The sequence below is a fragment of the Anser brachyrhynchus genome, assembly GCF_964034855.1.
Source record: "Anser brachyrhynchus genome assembly, chromosome: 9".
Classification (NCBI taxonomy): domain Eukaryota; kingdom Metazoa; phylum Chordata; class Aves; order Anseriformes; family Anatidae; genus Anser; species Anser brachyrhynchus.
This window is the reverse complement of record NC_137703.1, coordinates 8,515,805-8,541,975: the sequence shown is the minus strand read 5'-3', so window position 1 is coordinate 8,541,975 and position 26,171 is coordinate 8,515,805. Positions and strand designations below refer to the sequence as shown.

Below are 26,171 nucleotides of genomic sequence, written 5' to 3'. Positions count from 1 at the left end.
GCAAGACACACACAAGGGAAGAGAAAGCCCTTGTAGAGAAATTTCATTGGCAAGCTTGAGAATTGACAGCACTGCTGGTTATGTAAGACGTCACAGTAAGCACTAGGAACCCAGTCTATGTGATCCTGGTATCAGCTTCTCCTGCTCCCTTTTTGAACCTGAGGACCAGCTTCAGCTACCTTTGAAAAAGACCTTTGGAAGTAGCAGCCTTATGAGGGTCATGGGAACAGCCAGTTCTGATAAAGCACCTGTCCTAGCAGAGAAGAAGGACACAGCATGGACACAAACCACAGCACCCACACAGGAGAGAAACCTCACAACTCACCCTGACTGCAGGGAACATTTCAGCAGAGCTCACACCCCACACACCTTCTAAGCATCCTGCCAGGATGAGCAGGTCCATACGGGAAGCTTCCTGCTGCCCGCAGAGATGCTCGTTCTTCTCTATCTTCTATACACTGATTCAGGTAAGCGTGCTCTGTGGACATCAAGTCTGCTAGCCCAGCACTCATGGCTACAGGTGACCACTGTCAGTGGGAAAAGCAGGGTTCTGACCACCAGTGGTTATTAAAAATCCTATGGCACTTTGCCAAGGGAAGGGCTGCTGTTGAGCTGCAGAGCTGCTCTATACTCACTGGATTTATTATTAAGGTACATGCAAGATGCTTACCTCAGAGATAAGCAAGTAGAGAAAAAAATATTCACAGCTACTTGCTTGAATACAAAGAATACTGAGTTTTAATCTCTTTATAACCTTCTTGCATTTATTTTCTCTAAGCTTAAGAGTCCTATGATTGCTAGAGAACATTTTTATAAGTGAATTTTAAGTTTAAATTACTAGAACGTTCAATGAAAGTAGGAGTAGGATATCATAAAACTTGTAATTCATGATGCCTTGCTGAGTTATATAAACCAGAAAAGAAAGTAATATGATCTGCCACATAATTGTTTAACATCAGCAAATGCCGTATTTTTGGCTAGACAAGGAATAATTTTAATATGGACACATGTAATCATTCCAAAGTGTTTCAAAAATGAGTTTTTCATATTCAGTATTATTTACCCACTAAGTAAATGTATTTATTACACTGTGGGAACATATTCCCTGAATGCAGTTTTAGCTGTGGAATTTAGTTGCCCAGTTCACAACAGCATGGTTATGTTAACAGGCTCATAGAAACAGATATCAGCAAGTGTGCTGATCTTGCTTTAAGAAAACAAAGCCACAAAGAAAAATAGAAATAAGACAAAGGAAGTTATATCAGGGAAGATTTAGATAATCTTACAGGTAGATCCAATTTGGTCTTTGTATCAGGAGTCTGACCCACTGATTGTCTAGTTTAGTTGTTCAGTCTTTGGAACTCAAACGCTTCTTTAGCCAATCTCTTTTGATATTTATTTAATCAGAAAATGTTTTTATTTTGCCCATCTGCCTTGTGACCTGAAGAGATGTGCATTCAAACACAGATTTCAAAGGCAAGCAGAGCTGAAAACTGAATTGATCCCATTGCAAGCAAATTATTAGCTTTCTGACTGTGGAAGCAAAACTTCACTTAATCTGATGGCAAATAGCATGCATTTCTCCAGCTATTCCTACTTTGACTAATCAGTCAGGCTGATGGATGTTTAGCACTTACCTTAATGCAGATTTTTGCTTTAGCTAACATTTGTAGAAGCAGAATCAATTACAAACTGGAGATTACTGGGCTGATGGGCTTTCATGCTATTGCAGTTGACCGTGCAATTGGGTTTCTAAGTGACAGACACCACAGGACAGCTTGAGCTAGGCAAAATCCTTCTTACATTTCCACATATCTAACTTAATCTTCATTCAGTACTAATTTCCCACCCTTTGATTTGTTTTCTGAGCTGTCTGAGCACAGTGCATGTATGTGCACATGTATGTGCTTCGCTATTTCCTGATGCAGGAATACCTGCACCTGGGTGCCTTCAGCACAGCAGGCCATCACCTGCTGGCACAGCAATGAAGACAATTAAGGCATTACCTATATGACCTGTGGGTGTTCAAAAATGAAAGCATTGCATGAAGGAAGACTTCAAATGAGGAAGATGACAGAGGACTGTTGGGTACCATGAAACAAAGCCTAGTAGCACTCAAGAACACACAAGAAATCTTGCCAAATAATGCTTGTAATTGCATGATCTTGAGCCAAAGAGCACTGCTGCAGTTATATATTTTTACAGATGCAAATGGTTCCTACTTTTCTTACTTCGAGGATTGTCATTGCCCCATGCCCACCCAATCTCCACTAAGCAATATATACTTACTAGCAATTACCAGAGCCCTGTTTTCACTTGTTCCTTTCCTGGAAAACACTTGCACAGTTAGCAGTCTTCACTATCTGCATTAGAAACACCGGTGTTTAAAAAATCAAGCTTACACCCAATGTTCTCCAGCACGGGTGGGGAATGCCCAGCACTTTGTAGAATCAAGCCCAGCAATAAAGGTAATAAGAATTTAACTGGTTCCAAAAGGTCTCAGCCATAGAGCAAATGAGTATCTTCAGGGGAGAAATCCTATTAAAATTTAAGCAGGTAGATGGCACATAAAAGTAGAAGTTTTCCAATTAGCTAACCGTCTCTAGCCTGGAGCTAGTCTCTCAAATGTTTTTACAACACAGTGATACTCCAGTTCACATCTGTCAGCTGGAATATTTACAGCTTTGTAATTATTAAAATCGTCTGAACTCCAGAGATGCAAGCTGGATGCCTTGGATGGGGCAGCCTGACATAAGGTACAAAAATAAGATACTTCCTTCCAGTCAGGGTCTAAAAGCTAGCTTTGGAAAACTGAAAAGCTACAGAATCCAGGTCTCCAACAATTTACCTCTTATTTTAGTTTGTCTTCTCTATAATCATGTCTGTGCCTGAGCTACAGTCTTCTCCCTATGGTTTCCTTACTATTAAAAGCAAGCTGACATTAAGAATCTTTCCTCCTCTCCAATTAGGAGACTTCCAGAGTCTCTCTGCCCTACACCCTGCTATTACAAATCCTGTAGAGGCTTGTAGGTCTTTCCCAGTTGGTGAGCTTTGGCTGAATTCAACCAAAAACACCAGAAGCTGCTGCAAGGACATACACAAGACAGTATCCTCACCCAGGTCTTAGCCACACAGAGCTACACCAGAAAACCAACCTTTGGGGCAATACAGCAGAGCACCATGACACCTAGGGAGCCGACCCAGCAGTGAGATGAGCACCTCTCACCCCAGCAGGAGCACAGAGCAAGATGCCAAAGGTTTAGGCAGGTGAATTTAAGAGACAGGCTGACACCAAGATATGACCCACTACATTGGGATGAGCTTTACTAAAGGCTTGCATATAAAAAAAAAGAAGAGAAGCCAGACCAACCACACAGAACTACAGGGATAGAAAGTTTTGGGGTGTTCCTCTCCCCTCCAACCCCTAGGAGAGAATTATTTAACCCACTGATATCTTCTGTTTTCCTAACATCAGCAGCACCTCTTAGAGTAGACCTCCTACTGAAATCATGCCTGGCAGCAAAGTTCAGGAAAAAAAAAGCATACAATTGTTTTCCTTCAGTTCCTTTCACGGCATATTTTCCCAGTGCATCACGAGTTCTTTGACATGCACCTACTGGTAGGTCTGGAGTTGCAATGCGTCGCAGCGGTAAGAAGGACCCAGGCACAGGGGCCGTGTGGAGATGGGAGACACCATTCCTCATGCAGAATCTTCTGCAAGTGATATTTGCATTGAAAAATGTTTATCCTTTGTGTTCCTCCCCAGGAACAACACAGATGTGGGTTCAGTTTTTTTAAGACACACTTGGGTAAGTGCAAACACATCTCTTTTGTAATCAGCCTGGGCTGACCCTGTTTAGCCTGAGGTCAACGACCAGTGGCATCTGACCTGCTGAAGTTAATGCGGCAGAACAATAGAAGAGAGTTGGCAAGGCCTTATCCTATTACCTTTTTGATACCAAATTAATTGTTTTTCTCCCTCTCAATGATTCTCTGACCTTTCAGATATATGTGTTGCTGGCACAGAGTGATGGATTAAATTTAAGCAAGTACATTTCTCAACATTGTCTTACAGATTTAGAAGTTATTTAGGTCTTCCTTTCAGTACTAAGAGGTTTAAAAATGTGCTTATGATTGCAACCCCATTTGGTAGTTAAAGAGAAAGAAAACTCAAAATATTAATTAATTAACTTGGAAGTATTAGTCAGTGGGAAGGGAGCTCATGCTAGATGGAGGAGCTCAGCTGGGAGACAAGAAAACCAAAGGATAGATCACAGAATTTATTACCAAAAAATTCTCACAAATAATGAAGAGAGAGACGTCCATCCCCTGTGTATAAATCACATGGGGACAACTTTAGATGACTAGCATAACCTTAACTGGTGATGTTTCATTAATTGGCAAACCCAAAAACATTACTTGTAGAATAAGTTTAATTAGTCAGACGGATATTTTTTGAATGGAAAAAAATAACTATGATACTTCAATTCTATAAGAAGAGACTGCATGGAATAGCTTTTGATCCCTGTCAGTTTTGATTGTTTGTTTTTTTTTTTATTATTACTATTTGCTAGTAGTTGGACCACTTCACCAGATGGAATAAACAGAGATGACACAGTGGACTAACACCATATTACCAAACCAAAAAAAAAAAAAAGGAGAAAGAAATCAGTTTCCCCCCATCCCACCCACCCCCTGCCATGCATCAGTTAAAGGAAGGAGGCCTGGAAACACGAATTGAGCTGTTAACATAAAAATTTGCCTGTATGTGACTGTAAAACGTCAAGACCTAGATGAATGTCCTTTACCTGGTTCAGCTTAGCATAGACAGATTAGTCTTCCCTGCTCCATACAGCTCAGTGCATGACAGGAAAACACAAGTGTCATGTTCTGGCAGGTTGTAACACCCACAGGAGTAAAAAACAGTTTGTCTTCAGACAGTATTGGGTCTAGATACGGTACAAGTAGTCAACACAACTGATAGTCCGTGCAAGTCTTCTCTTCGATAGACTGGAGTGAATGAATGTAGGTGGAAGGACTAGTTTTATACTCCATAAATCATAAGGTGAGAAGGACCAAACTGGACTTGGGAAGCCTTTTCAGAAACTGTAGACTAGAGGAGGCAACTGCAGTCTACTAGTAGTAAGACCAACTCCTCCAACCTTCCCCTCACCTGCTGGGTGAGGCAGGACAAGGCTCTGCATCTACTCAGAGTCTCCATTTGCACTGAGAGTGCACATCATCTCCCTTACCAGTGGATCTCTTGAACACCTTAAAAAACAAGGGGGAAGAGAAAATCTATTGCTCAAACTGAGCATGAATTTAGTGAAATTATCGCCTTCTTCAGTTCCATTTAAAATACTCATATCTGGTCGATTTCTGTTCATACATCATTTCTCCAGTGCAATAAAATCCCTGCAAAATCTTCTGGTGGAAGTTTTGGTTAAATACACAACTTGGTTGCCACCTTCCACACGTTCATATGCTGCTGTTAACCTGAGAGCACCAGAACCTGGGAAAAGGCCGCACACGTGTGCACCGGCGCTCATGGTCCCCAGCCGAGCTCCTTCTTCTAGCATGAGCTCCCTTCCTACTGACTCGCCCAGTGCCATTTTATTCAGATCACGGCTCATTGAGCATTCAATGGCACGGCTTCCGACACACTTCAAAATAAATCAGCACCTCACTGCCACCCTGCCTCCCTTGCCCTCAGCTTTCAATTAAATTTAGAATTGACTTTAAAAGTACAACCTGAATATATGTGGTTCAAAATGACCTTGTTACACCTTTCCTTACCTTCCTGTGCAGGGCTCTTGTACTCCAGCTCAGGGTTTAAAACCTAGAAACATGAATTTGCTCTAAGCTCCTGTGGCAAACTACAAGACTCAAGCTTTTTAAAGTCTTTAAAGGTATGTCCAAAGCTAACACCTGCTCTGCAGAGAGAGATCTGGGAACCTGGGTCTGGCAGCTTTCAGCAAGATATTTAAAACCTTCCTGTGAGTTAAGTGTTTTTGTAATTTATTTCCTGAACTCTCAGTACAGTAATAACCGTGTTTTGTTATAGCATCACATTAGTCATTATTAAAGTCATTACAGAAGGTAATAAGGATGAGTTATGCACAGACGAAGAGCCAAAACAACTTGTACACAGCACTTGACTCTTTTTCTTTAGTTTCTTCCTTGTTGCTGGAAAAGAACGACAACCATATTTGACATGGTTCTATTAACAACAACAAAAAAAAAGTATGAGGGGCCAGAAGGTGATTGGATTAAATTAATGATACACTTGAAAAAAAGTCTTCCCATGGTCAACTCTGAACTACGAAAGGATTCACGTGTCAACGGCTCTCCCTTTACCTACTTAGAGACACCAGACAGGCTCCAGGTATCCACTCAGGCACCTCCATCTTCTGCACATGAACTGCAGGACTGAAGCTCAGCTCTTGGCATTACAGAGCAGAGCAATGCTGTGATGTGACCCCGGTCAGCCACTAAGAAGCATCATGTCTCACCATCCTCCACCAGGAGCAAGTTTTGATGTGGTGAGAGGGCACGTAGGTAACTCACAGACTTGTGGGGCTGCCTGGTTCCCTGCCCAGAGTGATGCAAAAAGCACTCTGATGAGAGCCAGGACAAGAAGTTGGCTTCACCCCCCCACCGCCACCACCACACACCCCTCCTTTGGGGAAGGAAAGATGACTTGGCTTTCTGGCCATTGGTCTCTCACACACCCAACACCTCCAGCAAAGCCCAGCCGCACTGCCAGGGAAGGACGCAGTCCAGGGAGGAGACCCACACTGCTACACGCCCATAGCACATCCACGCTGACCCACAGTGCTGCACGCCCACGGCACGTCCACGCTGAGCCCTGCAGAGGCCAGAGCAGAGCCTCCAAACACTGCTGGGAACTCCACGTGCACTCAGAGGGGGTTTAAAACTCACGTTCCCACACCTACTGCTCTTTCTGAGGCACAAATAAGTGAAACAGATGTCTCTAAGCCACAGACAAAAAGACAATGCTTGGAAACATCCCCAATTGTACAAACCACTCCACAAAAAATCCAAGGGTCATTAACACATTGGAATTCTCAGTGGAGAACCCAGACACAGGGTTTCTGATGCTTAGCATGACCACCTCTTGCAATATACCTTTCCAGCACTTGGTACTCAGAGGCTTCACTGTCTACAAAGGACCAGAGCACAGTTCCCTATATCTTTCCTTGATTTTACAAAATTAATTTACTCCTTTTTCAGGATATCCCTAGGACTCCTGAAACCATTTCAGCGCCAACGCAGGCCACCACTGCACTTCTCTGTGCTCAGTGGGATGCGGTACGTTGGTTAAGAAGATATCTATTACCAAAGCAGCAATTTTTGTTTTATTCCGCTTACAGTTACAACACACCACTGTTGTCCCAGATGAAGAATACATGTTTTCTGAGTGTAGAATTCATTGCATTCATTTGCAACCAAACGCATTAATTGTTTCCAACTTCAGCATGAACTTACCACATCAAACTCAATTGTTTCAAGAAAAACACTAGCAGACTTAAGCACATTCACAGTTTAATCACACAGTACACTTACAGCAACATTAAACAAACAAACAAACAAACCTTCTCCCACAGAACAGACCTCATCACATACTCATCCTTCTCCTAGAACAGACATATTGTTTTCCCGTTCTTTAGAAAAAAATAAATGAAATAGAAACATATCTGAAAGTATTAAAAAATACAAATAACGGAAAAATTAAAAATCCTTACCTAAAGAGGAAGCATTAACTCTTAGTCACCAACCAGACCGCCACCAAAGGGCTGCAAGAAACCAGCTGGTGCAATTTATCCGCTAATGACAGCCACAGCTGCGACCCCTTTGAGTCAAGTCAAGCAGGGTCTTCACTGCAGAAAAGTTTTCCTATCTGTGGCCTTGGCTGTTGCACCAAACAGTGAGGCCCCAGCATTCAAAACCAGAAGAGCAAGATGCTATGCCTTGTCCACAAAATGCTCGCACCCATAATTAGAGGTTGTAACAGGATCATACCCCATATTGACCAATGAATCTCAGTAATCCTAAATTCATGTTGTCTATGGGCAACCTCTGTGCCGTGACAGACAGCGAGGGTGACTCGAAATGTGATAACATTAGAGGTTATGTCCCCCGCTGGCTGATGTTGCAAATTCATTGGGAACTGCCACCCCCTGAGATGAAAGGCAGCCACAAATGGTGCCCCAAACACACACATTTGCAAAAAGCAGATTTACATGAAAAAAATATGGACTAAAATGGTTGGAACATGGAAGCTTATTTCAGCATCCCACCCTACCTAAGAGTAACCTCCATAAATGAGGTGGACCGAAGAAAGTGGTTGAGACCAAAATAGCCACAGGTGTCGGTCCATGCAGTCAGTGGTTTTACACAGATTCTGAGCAGTTAGGACTCCTCATCAGCCTGCTGCTACAGGGTAGCGCTGTCTTTGTATAAATAAAATCAGTGAAAAATAAAGGCCAGTAGACAAGGCACGATAAAAATGGGGACGTGAGGCAGAAGTCCTCTCGTGCATGGCAAGTGGCACAGCTCAGCACGTCACTGGATGTAGTGGCATTGCTCAGGCTTTGGGATAGCTGCATGGAGCTGACGGAGTTCAACCAACAAGGGGGGGTGGCAAAGGTTTATGCCAGTGTGGCCATGGCAAATTTCCTCAGCTGGGGACTGGTAACTGTGGGTTTGTTGGGTTTCTGCACCCACAGAGGAGGAGGTGCTGGGTACAGATGGACCAGTTGCTGGTCAATGCCAGAAAAGCTCATCTGACAGCCAGAGATGTGCTGCACATTGCTATGACCTTCCTTATAGAAAAGTGTTGCTGTTTTATCCAGGCATCAAGTGCCTGTACAAACGCCTGATTAAAAATTCAAGACAAATTTGGGCCACTTTAAATGCACCTTGCCCATTTTGTGAGGATTTATAGGCTTTATTTTTATTCCTACAATAATGTCAGTCTAAAACATGAAAAGTTTTAGCAGACTGCGGCACCATAAAGCAGCTTGGATCTGAGAGCTCTGCCAAGCGTGACATCAAATCTTCCAAAGAGTGGGGTTAGATAAAGCACCAGATACGCAGCAAATTCTTGATTGAAATAAAACACCAAATATTTCTCCTTGGCTGGCAACAGGTGAATTCACAGGATGGCTTTCCTTATCCACACCAGTTTCTTTTATAGCTAATACCTGGGTTTCCTTGCCTCCCGAGAAAACTGTCTCACAAAATGTTTAAAATGTTATCAGCTTGGAAAAAAAATAACACTATTTTAAACTGATGGGAAAAGAGCCCGTTGGCTCTAAAGTTTCTATCCCTAAGTCGGGCGCTCAGTGCTGTTTGGAGCCTTTGTTCAGGGTAAATCAGCCGTCGAAAATCAAGCCTGCAACTCATTGCGTGTGCTGGGCGGGATGACCAGGATGGTTTCCTGCGGCCTGGCTTGGGTACTAATTACCTGTCCAAGCACCTTGGAAGAGCCTCTGAGGTGCTGGCAGATGAGGGGAGCTCACAGGCTGCAGCCCCTAGACCTGGCCAGCTTCTTCCCCTTGTCCCCTCTGCCCCCATAGCCTGTCTGCTGCAGCCACCACCACAAAAATGTATTTACAGGAAAGATGGGAGCTGCTTCATTCCCACAAGGACAAGGGGCAGCTTTGGTCTTTCCTCCTTCCCAGTTCACTCCAAATGCTTTTATGTGCCTGGTGGATAATGTCCAAAAGGGGTTTCATGGTTACTAAAGCTGAAGGCAGGGGAACCATCAGCAAACCCTGGCCCGTATCACAGTATCTTTCAAAGCACAAAAGTCCATGGGTTGTTTTTGCTGGAGATGGTTGAACTCCAGTAGCCCCAAATTGGAACATGCTCCAAAAGGGTGGGGGAGATGAGGGCATCCCCACAGCACAGTACTGAAAGAGGAATGTATTTCCCATGCTAACACTCTAGACATGGATGTGATGCTCCAGAGGCCTTTGCTCGTTTTCCTTACACCCTCCAAAAAAAACCAATAATAGAGAAATTCCAGGCATGGAATCAGGGCGAGCACCTGTGCAGCAGACAAGTGCCCTCATCCGCCGGGGGCCCCCTCCCGGGAAGGGGTTTGGGGTTCCCCCACACAGCCCAGGGCAGTGGGCACTGGGGTGGGCGCAGGCTGCGCACTGTGGGATCAGCAGGCACTGCCGGGAGGCAAGAGGGGGAAAAAAAAAAAAAAAAAGGAAAAGAAAAAGCTTAAATTTTCGCAAGAGAAAACAATCCTCCTGCGGACAGCGGTAAATAAAATAACAGCAGTGGGGTGATTTGCAACCATGTAACGGGCTTTTGTCTGGGCCTATTTCTCTCTGCCTTGAGGGTTTCTGTGTTCCCTCTCTGCAGGATCCCAATGTTTCGCCCTCCGGCTACAAAGGCTGAGGGCTGCAGCCCCTCCCCCGGCTGCTCACCCCCAATCTGCCCATGCTGCGGCTCCGGGGGGTGCAGGGCACTGCAATTTAGGATTTCTGTAGCACTGGTTGGATTTTCAAGAGTGCTGCTCTAGGACTTGCCAGGTTTAAAAATAGCTTTTACTCATCTTTTTAACTCCTTTTTTTCCCTTAGTTTACATTAAGCCTGTTGGGCATTTTGTTCTCTGTAGGAAAGTTAGAGGTATTTATGAGTCTAATTAGAGGCATTTATAAGAGTGATTAGTGTGAAGCATCAGCTGCTGGTGGCTCTGTGTGCATGTGTGTGTGTGTTCGCACATGGATGCAACACCAGGTTTTACAATTTGTTCCTGTGCCTGAAAGCTGTGAAATGCTCTCAATTCCCTCAGCGCCGATGGCAGCAGCGGGCACAGGCTCTGAGCAGGCGCTGAGCACCGCACAGGATGGCGGCCCCGGCTGGTGGCTGCGCCTTGTGCTGCTGCTGCCTCCGCATCTTCATGCTGCAATGGAGGAGTACATGGCTGAGAAAAACAAATAATAATAAGAAAGAAAAAAAAAAGATTTCTGTGCTGAAAGGCAGTGTTTGGTTTGTAGGAATAGAGACTGACACAGGCCTGACTCTTGCCTGCCCATGGGCTGCCTTGCAATCCCCCATCGCACAGATGCAACATCCTATTCTCCTCTCTCCTTTTGCTGCTGGGCACTAACTCTGCACCCTCACCCTCCGTGGACGTGGTTTTGCAACACAGCAGTCCTCTGGAGGAGAGGTGGTCCCTCCTGTCCCCCATTTTGGTAGCAGCACGGCCCCCCTGGCCTCCTTGTGCTGACACTGCTGAGCCCATCCACAGGAGATGCTTTGGGGACCAAAACCATTCAAAAGCAAACTTGAACAAATCTGTGTGTTGTGGGGCTGGGCGAGCAGCAATCCCAAAGTGAGGGATGTTCTGGGGCTGGACATGCCACGGTCAAACCATTAAATACCCACTGGTGCCTCTGCAGAGCCACATTCCTGCTGCAGTGCACAGAGGATGCTGAACCACATGGAGAGGACATTGAGCCATGCAAAAGTGCTCCCAGGCACAAGACCTCAGCACCACCCAACTCTTAGGCCACTGGGATAGTGCCTGAGCCTTTGTGTCCCCCTGAACCCAGTGACAGCCCCCAGGTGCCCGTGGGAGCAGAGGTGGCGGCTCGGGGCACAGGGCAGAGCTGCTGAAAACTTCTTGAGACAACTCCAAACAGCTCAGGCCCTCCCCGACCAGGGATTTATTTTGCTAGCCATCACGTAAACAGAATGGAAAGGTCAGTGCTGCCCCCACATGCTTACAAAAGCTTTTAGCTGGAACAGCTCAAGGAAGACAGGGAGAAATGTGGGGAATATTTTAATAATATATTTGTTCTGGGAAACTGAGGTCTGCTCCCAGTCACAAAACAAAACAAAACAAAACAAAAATCTTTTTGATTTTTACGTAGAAAAAATAAGAAAAATATTCACAGATTTGCCCACATTTCACAGCTGTGTGTAAAGCAGTTTCTGCAACAGCAGCATGTTTTGCAGTTATAGTGACACATGGGGATGGTTCAGCATGATCCTAGGGAGATATTGACAGCCTGGTGGTTCTCAAAATCATCTACAAAATAATCTCCTTTTCACATAACCTGTATGTGAAGAGCCCATGTAGCCCATGTAATCCACAGTGATATTTTGGAGTTTAGACTTTATCTTTTGCTTGCTTTTAGATATTTTTCTCTGCATCTGTACAGCTACAGAAAGTCCCACTCAAACAGAAAGGTGAACCACAAAGCAGAGGAGTTACAATGAACTCACTTTACTCAAAGTAGTAGCAAGGGAACATTTGAAGCCATGTACAAAAAAACCAAGTTATTATTCTCCCTCGTCTTTTCAGCAACAGGGAGGCTAAGGTATCCTTCCTGGCAGGGAACGAGACTCAAATGTCATGCTGAAGAATTAAGTGGTGTATATCCCTTTAAAACTTGTGAATGGAAACTGGTTTAAATTTGAATCTAAAAAGAAAAAGTGAGCTGTTTCCACCCAGAGCTGGCTGAAATGTTTCATGCATCATCTTCATCAGGAAAAAAAAAAAAAAAAAAGCGTATTTTTTAACCTACATGTTACTTCATTTTCTGTGGCAAAAGTTTAAAATATTGCTTTACTTTTTCCTTGTGGGCTGTTTGTTTCACCTCAGGCTTACAGTGGCAGCAGGGTGCAGAAATGTTGATCTTAGAGGTACAATAAATACAAATGTCACTGTTATTTTGTAAAAATCTTTCCTCAAATCATTGAAATGTCAATTCAGAATTTAAAACAATTAAAAAAGAAAAAAAAAAGTAGGAAAAGAACAAATAGTTATAACAAATAAAATGCATTTCAGAAAAGTCCTGAAATGAACTTAAAAAAAAAGAAGACGACGACGTGACTGTATGATAAAATACATCTGGAAGAATGGCATTTTTGTTTGTTTAACAATTGTCAAATTTTCCTAGCAGGAAAGATGGATGGAAACTCTCTGTACCATCCTTCATTAGTTCCAATTAATTGTTTGCTGTTAGGTAATAAGTGTGACGCTACTTTGACTTTTCACAAATTGCCAGTGCAAGTTCTGAAAAAGGTATATTAAATACCAGAAGGAAAACGAGGGAAATGATATAAAACGGCCACTGATCCTGCTAACCCCTGCTCATCCGAGCAATCCTCTTTCTTTCCTACTTACTGCACAGTGCAAGAGCCTTGGGATTAAGTCAGATCTTTGAACCATAATTCCATTTATTTGGAGAGGCAAATGTGCCTTTCGCTCAACTTAAATGTTTTCATTTAAAAGAGGCTGTCAAGTCTGAAAACACATTAAATTCACATTTACAACAAACTTTATTCTCCTTGCACAGCTTCACATGGGCCAAGGCAGGTCGGGGCCGTGGGGATGGCTGGGACCAGTGGCCACACGAGCGACCAGCCCCGCACAGGATGTGCAGCCGTGGGGCTGCCAGGGGTCTTGGGGTGCTGGACGCCTGTGGGAAGCCAGGGCCAAAGTCTGCATCCTGCTGCCCAGAGCAGCCCCTTCACCACCAGAGTCGCTTCTGTAGATAGAGAAGGCAGAACAGAATGTGAGTTACTGTCCCCAAAAGTTTTCATACCGTGCAAGTTATCAACAACCAAAGAATCACAGTAACATGTAGCCCCTCTTTCGCACATACTAGCAAACAGCTATTTACAAACATACTTTATGTTACTTGCAAGCCTCAGTTCTGAGTTTCCAACCATTTAAAAATAACATCAGAAATTTAATTTCTCTACAAGAAACAGTTAAATCTTCCTTTAGGAGTCATTCCAAATTGAATAGCATCAGGTAGAGTTCCCTGCAAAGGACTAAAAGTATTGTGGTCTGATCAGCCTTCTTATTTTTACATTTTGTCCAGCTCAGGAGTACTGCAAAACAAGCTGGCAGTCGTCATCCTTTCACAAATAATATTCCTTCTAAAAGGAGAGTTTTTATAATAGTTTGGATTCAGCTAATGGATGCATATCATTGATTCATGCATCTCTTTTTAAAGAAAACCAGGTTGAGTGATTTAATAACCCCAAAGAAGACAGTTTTGACCCCAAAATGATTAAATTGCTTTGCTTAAAATATCACTAAGACATATTTTGCCTCAGTTCAATATGAAACAATTAATTTCCCCCAGCTTCAGCTGGGTAGATATGAAAACCTCAGGACTTACTCAGCTTTTTTCAGTTTCTCAAGTGTAAGAAGCGAGCCAGGTTACTCATGTTTACCTCTGTCAAACAATAGTTAGACAATAGCACTTCTAGCAGAACACTATGAAAACATAAAGGCAGTAACTGATTCCAAGGAAACTCACAAACCACCCATTTCTAATGATTCAAGGTATTTTTGCAGGCAGGTTATTTACTGTTTATAGCTTTTCTCAATGTCTGTCTTGTCTAATGGCTCCTTGTGCGAGTGCTCTGGCTGTGGGGCTGTTTTGCAGCTCTGGCCACAAAAGGAAGGGCTACACAGGTTTTCTTGTGCTGGAGATGGGGCTTGAACCTTTAGGAAAAAAAAAAAAGTCCCTTCATGGTTTCATAGTTACCCAGCACATTCGCCCAATTTTATGGTCCTATCTATAATTTCAAACATTTTGCTGATACCTTTATCACAGACAGGTAACTGTGGTGTGGTGCCTACTATGAAGGGAACGGGTCAGTCAAAGAAGTGCTCTGATCTTGATAATCAGTGTGCAATATATAACATTATTGCACATGAAATACACAAAGACCAGTGCTGGAGTTTGGAGTTTTCCAATTGTCAGTTCTGTGCTACAAACCCATCTGCTTATATGGTAAGGACATACGGCAATTACCAGGCGTGTTACCTTCTTCATTTTCTTTGAAAAGTCGTTACACAATTTTGATTATAAAGATATATACTTACCTACCTACCTACTGACTGACCTGTCTATCTTATCTATCTATTAATCAATCAAAGTTGTGGGAAGGAAAATCAAAATGCCAAAAGACTTTTTAAAAAAATGCCAAAATGTTGTATAAGCAGAGGGAGGGCTGGACCCTGCACTGGCCATGTGCGGCTCTGCAAATAAGCAGCCAGTTTCAGTTCCTTCGCTATGTAAACTTTTGAGAGATGTGAGAACAGTTTTGTGCCCATGTCTAGCTAACACCATTTGGTGGATGCACACTTGGGATCCTCAGGGATTTTTTTCTCTCCACCCACTGGGTACCACAACCAAGAACAGCCCGGAGAAGCACCTCTCATTGCAGAGGTAGACTCAGGCAGCACAGGGCACCAGTACCCAGGAGGTCAGGGAAGGGAAAGCAAGCAGGATCTCCTGCAAGAGAGTGGAAAACCTCGTGTCTGCATAAAGACTGCTTGCAGTTTGGCCCAAGCCTGGATGCGCCATTTAAGTAGCTCTTGTCTATAGAAATGTTAGGAGGCAGTCCAAGCACCATCACAGCCTGGCACATCACTGTGAAAAAGGCAGTCACTGTGATCTGCAAGTGTATAATGGTCCTTCAGAGCAGCATCTATGCAAAATTAATTTTCCTTTCTTGTGAACGTACAAGCTTTAGCACAAAGGTTTGTTCTATGAGGGCAGTTCTGCAACACAGTAATTTTAATTTATGGTCTAAAATGGTCTACATGCAGCCAGGTCCAAGGCTAAGCTCCTAAAGCACCAACATATTCACAGCTGTGCAAGCATTAGTAACCACTGAGGTCCCAACAGATGCAGTATGTTACATTATACTTAGTAAATGCCATTTAAATGCACATGCCTACGAGCGGTTTCCAATACAGGGCAATGGGGAAATATTATGCTCATGTAAATATTTACTGAAACTTGTGGAAAAAAAATAATAAATAAGCCAAATATTTTTTCAATTATTATAGATTTGAGGGTTTTGTTTTGTTTTGTTTTGTTTTGTTTTCTGCCTTTTCAGAGAAAAAAAGTTCCTAATTATTCCACCAGGCTCTATATCGATAACAACACTCTAGCCCTTCAGCATGCCTCAGATACGTATGGGTTTGCGACATGTCTCGTGCTTGCTCTGCAGCCCATGTGATGCTTTGTTTACCCACTGCACAAGCAGATACGTGCAACGGCTATTCCCGGGCAGGACGACTTGTCTCGGGTCCACCACTTTGCTGCGCCGGAGTCTGCAAACATTGGGAGGCTGCTGTGTTCCCCTCCTCCTCCCCGTTCAACAGCGTCTACGGTTTTGGTTCGGAGTGAAGCTGTCCCAGACTGGGGGACCTCTGGAGAGCAGAACTCGGGAAATGCGGGGAGAGACACCGAGGGCACGAGCGCATTATCAGAAAGAATTTGAGTGCTCCCAGCAGCCCAGCAGCAAATTAGAAAGTTTTGGCTCCCAAGAATGAGTTGTGTTGTTTGTTCCTGCACACTGCAGCTGCTCTTCCCCTCTCCCGCCCCATCCCCCTCCTTTTGGTGGTTTATTACACACAAGCTACTAATGAATGGGAGCCGCTGTTTTACAGTACACCACACTTACAGGACTTATCTCTAGGCCTACCACAGATTTGACTGATCAACAGCAGGGCACCACCATCATAATTCTTCCTAGAAACAGGAGGATAAAAAGGGGTTTGTTGGAGGTTGGCTGTGTCTGCAGAGAATCCTGCCTGCAGGGCCTGCTGATGCCATCACTAGCTGCTATGGTCTTTGGCCTAATAAGGTACAGAAACAAAGATTGTTCACTTGTTCAAGAATACTAAAGTACCCAAGTGACGGAGAGTGGAGGCAGCGGGGCACACATCCAAGTGGGATTAAGGCCACAAGTGCAACTTCGCAGGGCTGGCTGGGTGGCAGGGGGAATATCTGCCGCTGAAAAAAAAATCCAGTTCAAACATAATTTATAATATGTCACTCACAGTCAGAGGTGGCTGTCATTAAGAGTTAAACGTCGCATTGTGTTCAACTCGTTCCGATAAGAATTCTCTAAGCTGCTTATATGTTATCATAACTCGTGAGGAGCCGGAGCGTGGGCAGGGAGGGGGGAGGCCTTCTGGAGCAGGATGGGACCCAGGCTGGGCAGCAGAAGCATGGTGGCAGCGCTGCCCAGCCACGACCTTGGTGTGGTGCACCCACAGGCTGCAGGCTGCGAGAGGCCTGCCAGGCCCACAGATGCACCTTGTTTACCTCAGCTGTGTAAGGAGGGGGGGGCCCACCGCAGCTGGGAGGCTTAAATGCTGACGTTGAAGGAGGAAAAAATGACCAGTGTTGTAGTTAAGAAGGAAGCCCTTCGGCTAGTGTTGCTCACTGGAGATGGAGCCCAGCGGAAGAGTGAGGAAGCAGCTCTTGAGGACAACACTAAACGCCACTGACTGGCTTGGCAGTGTTGAAGCAGTGGGATTGCTTTCTCCAGCTTAGGGAAACCAAGCAGCAGAAGATCCCCACAAAAGCTCAAGAAGCTGGATCAGGCCCAGTCCCACCAAACTCCACAGGCCTATTAGGGGATTTTTTCCATACAGTTTTACCCTACCCAATACTGGGTGTAGAGGGAAAAACCTGTGTGGAATAAGGAGAATTAACAGTCCCACGACACTGTCCATCATCACAGACCTTTCCATAGCAGCACAGCTCGCGTAGCACCAGTATTCACCCTAATTCCCTGCTGGGAGAGGTTCTCTGGTGCAGCTTGTGCAGAAAGCGGCCGTTTGTTTACTCGCTGGCTTGGGCTGCCCGGATCACGTTACACCTGCCGGGGCTGCTGCTAACGTGGGAGGTGGATGTTAGCCTGGCAATGTTGCTTTTACAAAGCCTTTAATGTAACAGGCTCTGGCTGTGTTCAAGACCTCACCCTGCAAGCCAAGGCTTAGGGGGGCTTGTGCTGAGACATCCTAGTCTCCCATTCCCCTGTCACTCAAGTCAACGACCATGGCTTGGCTGCGGTAGGTGTGGGAGAAACATTTCCTGCACGTTTTGTACCGAAACAGCCACCCCCACCTTCACAGTCACAGATGTCACCCCTTCTTGGCCTTCCTGATCAGACACCTCAGTGACACTCTCACAGCGGGGTCCTGCAGTGTACCTGGCCCTCAGTGCCCAGGCAAACACCAGAGGATGAGCTACAGCCATGTAGGCGCAGTGATGATGAAGGCGATGTCATTCACCAGCAGCCCTGGGCAGCCTGCAAGCAGCCATGGGTGGCAAGAAGAGGGCATGGGGGTATCAACAAAGGCATGTCTTAAACAAAGCTTTGCCCCAGAGCCTGAACCAGCTGCCTCTGTATGGCTTTCAGATTTACTCCGTTCAAGGGAGGAGGAAGCCCTGAACATCTTCCTTGTCTCCCTGAAGCATCACTTTGGTGTGTTATTTGTGCCTGGTCTGGCCAAGGACCGAGGGATCTCCAATTTGTGCACAGGAGTTGAGAAACACCCCAAGAGACATCAAGCTTTCTGGGTACTGAAATGCAAACATCTCACCAGCTCCAGCAGTGCTGGCCTTGAGTAAGCGTGAACCCTGACAGGTTAATCACATCAAGCTTTGGTACGCAGCAGTGGCTGCTGTGTGGTTGCTGCCATACCAGGTGTGGAAACCAAGGGGTCTGTGTGCACTGGCACAGCATGATGCCAACATGCATTTATGGCGAGGTCACCGTGCCTCTGCCTGAGGTGTTGCAGGCTGTCTAGCAGCCGACAGCTCAGACCTTTGTCCTCACAGAGAGCAGGCAGCTCGCCGCAGCCACCTATTTCTGCGGTGAACAGGATGAGATGGGAATCATGTGCTCCCAGTTCTCCCATACAGCCCAGCATCGTCTGGAGCATGAGCACATGTGGGAGATGAATGCACAGCAACACCGTCCTGGTTGTGTGCCATCAGGGGCGGATGCAGTTGCCTTTTGTGTAGTCTTAAAAGTGTCCATGCTTAGATACATTTGTCTGGGCGCAAGTTGTGGTAAACAACCGCATTTTAGCAAACAAAAGCTGTGAAAGTTAAAAATGTATGTAATATTCATAGATCTGTAAAATGTGTGCTCTATCCAGCTCTGACTCCTGTTGGACACCTGGTGAGAACGGGGTAGCAGATTAACTACGCAGCTACAGAGATTGTAAAGGCTTTTAGAGAAACAATTGGTCCAAAATTTGCATTTTATAAAACTGAACCTTTCATAAATCTTACAATACATCTAGTGGCAAACATTTCTAAAAAGTATTTCCATCTGATGTTTGTCACACAGGCTTTGTAGCATCTTGCCTGGAAATGTAAAAGATAATTTATAAGCCAAAATGAAACTCACTAGTTTATCTTCACCATCTGTATGGAGTGCAAACAGAGAGAATAAACAAATACTGAAAAATGCATTTGTTTTAAATATCTATGAACAAAGGGTTTGACACATTTGCAGTATGTAATACTGTTTTTAAAACATGATTTTAACCACCTGACACAGTCAATTAAATACAGAAAACTCTCCAGGTTGTATTTGCATTCTGGAAGAGCAGTTCTGAAAGAAATTCTAAGTGCAGCAAATCATTCTGAAAATAAACTGTTTTAAACAGGGAAAGAGACCTCCTTGAAGGGCTGCAACATGACTGACTTTATAGTATTACTTGAAAAAGCCACAAGTATCTTTTTTCCCTGTATGACAGAACCACTTTGAGAATGACAAACTGTTTGGTCTGTGCTCCAAGAAATGGTAAGAAAAAATCACTTCTAAGAGCACAACGTTTTCAGTTATGTCTCTTTTTTCTCAAACATTCAGTGAAATTCCGAAAGCAGTAAATAGTCTTTAAACACATAAACAAACAAACAAACAAACCAAAAAACAGAAAGCAGCAATAACTGATGGGAGAAAACAGAACCCATTTTCCAGGCAGTGACACTGCCACTTTAACAGTTTCCCACTGTACTTGGGTTTAGCTGCCAGAGAAGCCTTGTTCAGCCTATTTGGGGGCCCCATGAAATGCTGCAAGCGTTACTGAAATGAGCACTTGTCTTTTGTTGTGCTGCATGCTAGCACCATACAGTGCTGAGCTGATAAATCCACTTTTTCTAACACAAGCATTTTTCAAACAAAACTACCATGAGACTGATGAGTAATGCCAGCTTGCCAAAAAAAAAAAAAGAAAAAAGAAAAAAAAAAAAAGAAAAAGAAACCACACCACCACTGCTGACAATGACAGCTGTTAAATTCACATATTCACAAAATGAGATGGGTTACATAACTGGAAACTACAAGAGCAACTAAACAGCAAGAGGGACTGCTAAGCGAGGCGTAACTCGGGGTCAGGAAGGACCACATCACGCATTTCGACGTGCGCTGCCCCCCCAATGGCCATGCTAAAGCCGCACGCTGCCTGGAGCACACAAAGGTGACCGGGCACTTGGTGGCTGTGTGGCACCAGTCTGGGTGTAGTTTGTTCAGGGGGGTTTCAGCAAAGCAAGAATACATGTAGGAAAAAAAAAAAATCAGCACTGCTATATATGTTGTGAACACAAGGGTAATTTAAAAGCCCAAATGTTGCTTTATGCAAGGCATGAACAAAACCCTTGACTCTGAAAGGCTAATCGCAATGCTTCAGCAGCTAAGACAGCAGAGGAAGAGGTGGGGAGTGTTAGACAGAGTTGTGTTTGACAAAATCTAGGTAGCTTTTGATTTACATCAATTTTTTTTCAGGAATATAAAAGCACTCTGCAAAATTATTGTTATTATTTTATGGACACTGAGCTGAGCTCTAGAGGAGGTCTGTAATTTACCCAAGGCAGGGCAGGAAGGCAGTGGCAGCACACCACCTGGTCTCCAGATTACCCACCTGTATTTCAGCCTCTATTTCTAGAACTGTTGGAAAAACTTTGACAAAAACATCGGATTCTGGAGCAGCCATGGGGCAGATTAGAGAGGAAAGGCATCACTGAAGAATTCTGAGAAACACCAGACTGCGGGGCTGGTGCGACAGGGCACAGGAAGGAGCAGTGCAGGGAGGATGGAAATGTCTGCAGAAGCCTGCCAGACCCCACGTGTTGCTGAGACTGCCAGAAATGGGGTGCTGAAGGGGGTTGATCTGGAGATAAATCAAAGGGGAAAACAGCAGTTGTCTGTATGAATAGCAATAAAAAAAAATCCTGTAATTAAGCCACCACTAACATCAAGCTACATTTTATACAACCAAAATAATCCCTGCTTCCATTTTGTCTGCTCATGGCCAAATTCATTCTTGTTATATGGTAAAAGATACTTTAATTTAGATAATACACATGTAATGAATTTGACCTGGTGGAAATTTAACACATGGAAGCCTTTTTATAAGAAGGAAGTGTGTTTGTGTGGCTTTCCTTCAACCAAGAACTGAACACAAAATGAGCAACTAAATACATAAAGTTCCACATGCTTTCCCATGTTACCTGTAATAAACAAGGTTAATGCAAAATCAAAATGTACAGACGAATCAGGAAAGAAAAAAAAATAAAAATAAAAAAGAAACACTGGAATGAATGTTTTGTCAGTGATGTCACCTAAACCAGTGTGAAAGTACAGTCTGCTGCGTAGGAGAGCAGTGAAAGCATAAACAGAATATTAGATGTGCATTAAGGCACAAGCTGAAATAGCTGTGAACAATGGCCAAGTCCGGTTGCTCTTGGAACCTTAATGTAAGGAAGCATCCTTATAAAAGATGAGACAATGGCAGGTCTATAAATGACAGTCCCGTAGGCAGTGAAGGATTAAGAACTTCCTATAGCTCCTAAAGTATCAACCTACATTGTAACCCTTCCACAAAGGCTGCCGTAAGTGCTTTCTCTGACTTAGTCCACCCAGAATAGGGAAAAGCATCGGAATTAGTTTGACTTTTCCTCTGCATGCCAGCCGCACACACACTTAACGCGGCGAGGAAAGTAAAAGGCGAAGGAAATGCGGCACTTGTTCGGGCCCTTCTGGCAGCGCACCTGCAAGTCCTGAGCACACGCTTGCCCTCGCCGCTTCCTCCAGCTAGCACAGACCCTCAGCAGCCCCACTCCAGGCCGTGGCGAGGCGATGCTTGCCAGAGCCCTGCTCCCTGCTCCGTGCGGCACTGGAAATGTGGTTTTCAGATACAAACAAACACAAACTAGGCTGAGGCGTCAGTGTTAATTTATTACCTTTATTTTCTTTGTTTTGTTTTGAAGTCCTTTTTTTTCTTGCTGTTGTTTTCTTTTGCTTGCTCGCTTGCATGAGTGAGAAGGCGTGTTCATTTACTGCACATGTATTTAATTTGAAAGCATTCTCAAAATGCTTTCTAATGCCTGATGGACCACAGGCTGAGACACATTCATGCAAAGCAGACATCCTCAGACCTTTCAGGCTGGCAGATCGCTCTCAGTTCTCAGACTTGAGTGCAGACTGCCACACACTCTTCTCATCAAAATTTTAATTGAAGACTATGAACGTTATTATTTAATACAGTTCCACAGACCACCTGCAGCAAACTTCCCAAGGCCCCATGGATTATCAGTGATCCATATGATAGAGGCTGGGAACCACCAGTCCAGCACCCTTGGTGATTCTGACTGTTCATCTCTAATGCTGTATTAAGCCCATTCATGTATATCATTCTGCTAAAACTGAAGCAGCCTGCACTTCAGAAAATATGTCATGGAATCAAACAATTTGGAGCGAGCACTTCATGGAGCTGGAAGGGCTGAGGAAGACCAGAAGCCCCGCTGCAGCTACACAATGCCCTCCACATCCCAGTTGTACTAGAGATGATCAACAGAAAAAGGCAAAGAGTTACAAAAGACACAGACCCATGACCAGTTTCAAGTGACATTCGTAGGTTTTCAGCTGATTGTAAATTCAATAGCATCTACAGAAATCAACTCAAAAAACTTTTTAGCAAGTAAAAGATCTTGAGACTCCTTGTCATTCTCTCTGCCAATGATTCCTTGTTCCAAGCCTGAGGCTTTTGGTAAAGTTTGAGGCAATTTTGGTCCAAAAGTTCCAATGCAATGGTTGTACCATCTCTTTTAGAAATAATCCCATTTGTCAGGTAGAACTGGGGCACTGTATGCTCACATTACGAAAGAGGTATGAATATTAAAAAAAAAAAAAATGCTAAAAATTCTGCAGATTTGTATTCACCTTGCAGCTGCTCACAATTCCTATTTTTAAATGCTTTTTCTGAAAACTGAGCAAATATGCTGGTCCTCTCTGAGGACTCTGAGCTCTGTCTTGCCAAGCTTAGTCATACAAGGCACTCCCCTGAATCAACACTCCCACTGATGTGAATAAATTGTTTTCAGCATAGTTCTATTAAAAATCAACAGCAACAACCTACAGTTACTATTTAGGATGGAATTAAATAGAGTGTTGCCATTGATACCCGCACGTGCACGTCTGGGCCCCAGATTATTTTAGGGCGCAGTTCTGCCCCCCTTCTTATTTGTAGTAACTTAACTCCTGCTCTTCAGATAATCCCACCGGGCAGATTACGCCAGCCCTACAAGAGGCAGGACCTTGGCCAACAGGCATCCTCTGGTTCTGGGGACTTTGTGTAAAGCAAGGTTTTACCGCAAGTAAAAGCCAGAGACTCTCGCTGTTGTAACGAATGGGACTTCTCAGCGGTACCGTGTTATTTAGTGTGGAGAGGGCTCAGGCTCTCTTTCTGAGTCGTATTTAATAGCCCCATCTCTGCACAAGCCCTCTGACCCAAGGGGAACTGCTCCGCAGGTGAGTGATGGGAAGAAGGACGTCAGAGCCAGGCCCTCTCCTGTGAGGCATAAGAAGTGTTTGGGCAAGATTCCCGCTGGGATAAGTTTGTGTAATTTTTCCAAGACTGGGAACAAACATTAATGCAATTTTCTTCCTTCAGAGCAGTTTTAAAGTCACTCAAAGTTTGAGAGCATTTTCCACCTTGGAAACTGGACTTTGCTCCTCCATGTAGTTCCACTTACTCACCTGATGACGACCGATTACTCATGTGAGCAGTGTGTGCAGAGCTGAGGTTTTGTAGAAGTGGTAATGAACCAGGACAGTGTTACCCGGGAGCACAATAGCAAGGCCACTTGCTCAGAATGGCATGTTTATAGATTTTTTTTTTTTTTAACAAAATCAGACCTCTGCAGCAGCTTCCTCCTGTCCCTGCCTCACCCCAATGGCTTGTTGCTTGAAATCTTAAGGGAAAAATATATTTTTTTCTATAAATATGAACTTAGCATGATGACAGTTTTCTTCTACAAAAACATGTAACCAAATCTGTGACTTGTCTGTGTGTATTACAAACCAGTGAAGGAAACAGCCTGTGAAACTCATACTTTCATTCCGTGCTATTCTGAATGTGATTTCATTTCCCAGTTTAATAATAAAATGACACAAATTAAGAGCGTCTTGAATCTAAAAAGAACACATATATCAGAGAAGTTACTTCCAAAAATAAACAACGCGCTTTAATAAGCAGTCTCCTGGTTTTTATGATATTAAGGAAAAAAACATGCTTCACAGAAGTCTTATCACACATCTGCCAGCTTCACTTGCAAGTTCAAAATCCAAAGGTAGACAAGAGTTCAGTTTGGAATATAGAAAGTGCCAATTTTTCATATGTTAATGCACTGAAATACTTGGTATGATATTGTTAGGAAAGATAAAAGGGTCCTTGCCAGAACAGTTTATTTAAGGAATAATGCTAATAAAAACTTTCCACTAACAAGGATTTTTAAAAGTGTTTTTTAATATGCCTTTAATGACCTCAGCTCCTCATACCTACCTCCTTGCTTCCAAAACTGTTTGTACTGTCCCCAATAACACTCAGTGGAAAGCTGTCGTTCCTGGCTAAATCCTTACTTAGGGTGGATGCTATGCCTCCGTTAGACAGGGTCACAAGGTCACAATCGATTTTGGAGGCCACCTGGAGAGTCCAGGCCGTGAACTGACTCAAAAAATTTATATCAGAGCTGGAATGGTCCACCTCCCAGGGCTCAGCCTGCGCTAACACCCCAGCCGCAGGATGGAGCCTGCCAGCCCCAGCTCAGAAAGAGGCCAGAGTTGTTGACCCCGTTAGCTGACCTCTTCAAACTTCAGGAGAATTTTTCTGGCAGTTACCACGGTGACTGGGCACTCCAAGCTTATCCTTCTTTACTGAAAAAAAAAAAATTAAGAAGAAAAAAAATGTTAAAACCTACCTTGTGGAGATGTCTATCAAGAATCAAATACGTAAATGTTTTAATTGTTTGCTTCTCTCCTTGGGCTGCTCTGGCTCTAGCTATTGCATCCGAAGCTACTGTCAAGAAATCAGTTCGGCTGAAAACATTTCGACTTCTGGAAAAGTAACGATCAGTGGATTTAACGAGTAGCATTTCTAGTATCTGCAAATGACACACTAAGAGGTTTATTGTGAAATAATATTTATTTTCTTTCCATATATGTCCCCAAATTATTACCATTTCTTATCAAATTCAGAACAAACTGAGAAAAGGCTCAGGGAAGGATTGCAGGTTGCCTTCAGCTCTTTTCTTTTTAAGAACTGCTACTTGATGCAAACATTAAGTGTGCGGCAATACGTTGCTTTGGTCTCTTCAGAAGAGGCTTCACAACCCATTTAATGTACCATGAAATATTATTTAACAAGAGAAGGAAAAAAAAAAGTTGTCAGACATTGTTACTGTTGTTTTTTTCAGGCACTTTGAACACTAATCATTTCACACTTAAAATTTACCAGGTAAGCAAGGTCTCATGATGCTGACAGAAAACTCTTGAAACACATCAAGGGATCAGAGAGCACACTAAGTAAACAAGAAAACAAAGCGCACCCTTTATTCCAAAAACAATAAGGGAAAAACTGCTGCTTCTTAATTTCCAAGCAATCATGTATTATATATGAAGCTTTTATGCAAATTTCTCCCGTGCTCCTATTCGCGAAATAGCATCTTCCAAAAGGGAGCAGAGCCCAGTGTTATAGCTGTGTTATAGCTGGAAAAATCCTACTCGAGGGCTTCTGATGGCAAAGTGTCAATCAGAAATCCCGGTCTGCTATGAACTGCTCACTTCTGGAGTACGACTAAACAGAGGTTTAAGGATTGAAAGTTTAACATCATTTTGTCTCACGCGTGGTTTCGAAGTATCTCTGGTTGTTTGAAGAGTGAAATCTGAATATTCAGCTGCTGCTCAGCCACTGCCCTGCACTCATTCTGGGCTTCTGCAGTCCCGGGTGAGATGGCAGAGGGAGATGTCTCTGACACAAGGATATCCCTCAGCTCCTGTGGGCG

At 43.8% G+C, this 26,171-nt stretch overlaps 2 protein-coding genes across 43 annotated transcripts in view; both read right to left on the bottom strand.

Annotated features, from left to right (window-relative positions):
* LOC308199858 (uncharacterized protein) overlaps nt 1–7,894 on the bottom strand; it is a 322,615-nt gene extending 314,721 nt beyond the window's left edge. The window contains exon 1 of one of the 5 annotated variants that reach the window (XR_013955045.1): nt 7,767–7,894. Coding sequence is in view for 1 of the 5 variants with exons in the window: in XM_080604632.1 (XP_080460758.1) it covers nt 7,636–7,640 (5 nt within the window). In the remaining 4 variants the exon portion in view is untranslated. Of the gene's footprint in view, nt 1–7,635; nt 7,724–7,766 lie in introns of those variants that run through there. The other 4 variants (XR_013955046.1, XR_013955047.1, XR_013955048.1 and 1 more) reach the window with 4 other exon arrangements.
* A 46-nt stretch (nt 7,895–7,940) lies between these two features.
* The window catches only part of LOC308199856 (uncharacterized protein), a 288,903-nt gene continuing 270,672 nt past the window's right edge, over nt 7,941–26,171 (bottom strand). For 35 of the 38 annotated variants that reach the window (XR_013955011.1, XR_013955012.1, XR_013955020.1 and 32 more), the window contains one exon: nt 25,294–26,162. Coding sequence is in view for 6 of the 38 variants with exons in the window: in XM_080604628.1 (XP_080460754.1) it covers nt 26,161–26,162 (2 nt within the window). In the remaining 32 variants the exon portion in view is untranslated. Of the gene's footprint in view, nt 25,045–25,293; nt 26,163–26,171 lie in introns of those variants that run through there. The other 3 variants (XR_013955018.1, XR_013955019.1, XM_080604623.1) reach the window with 3 other exon arrangements.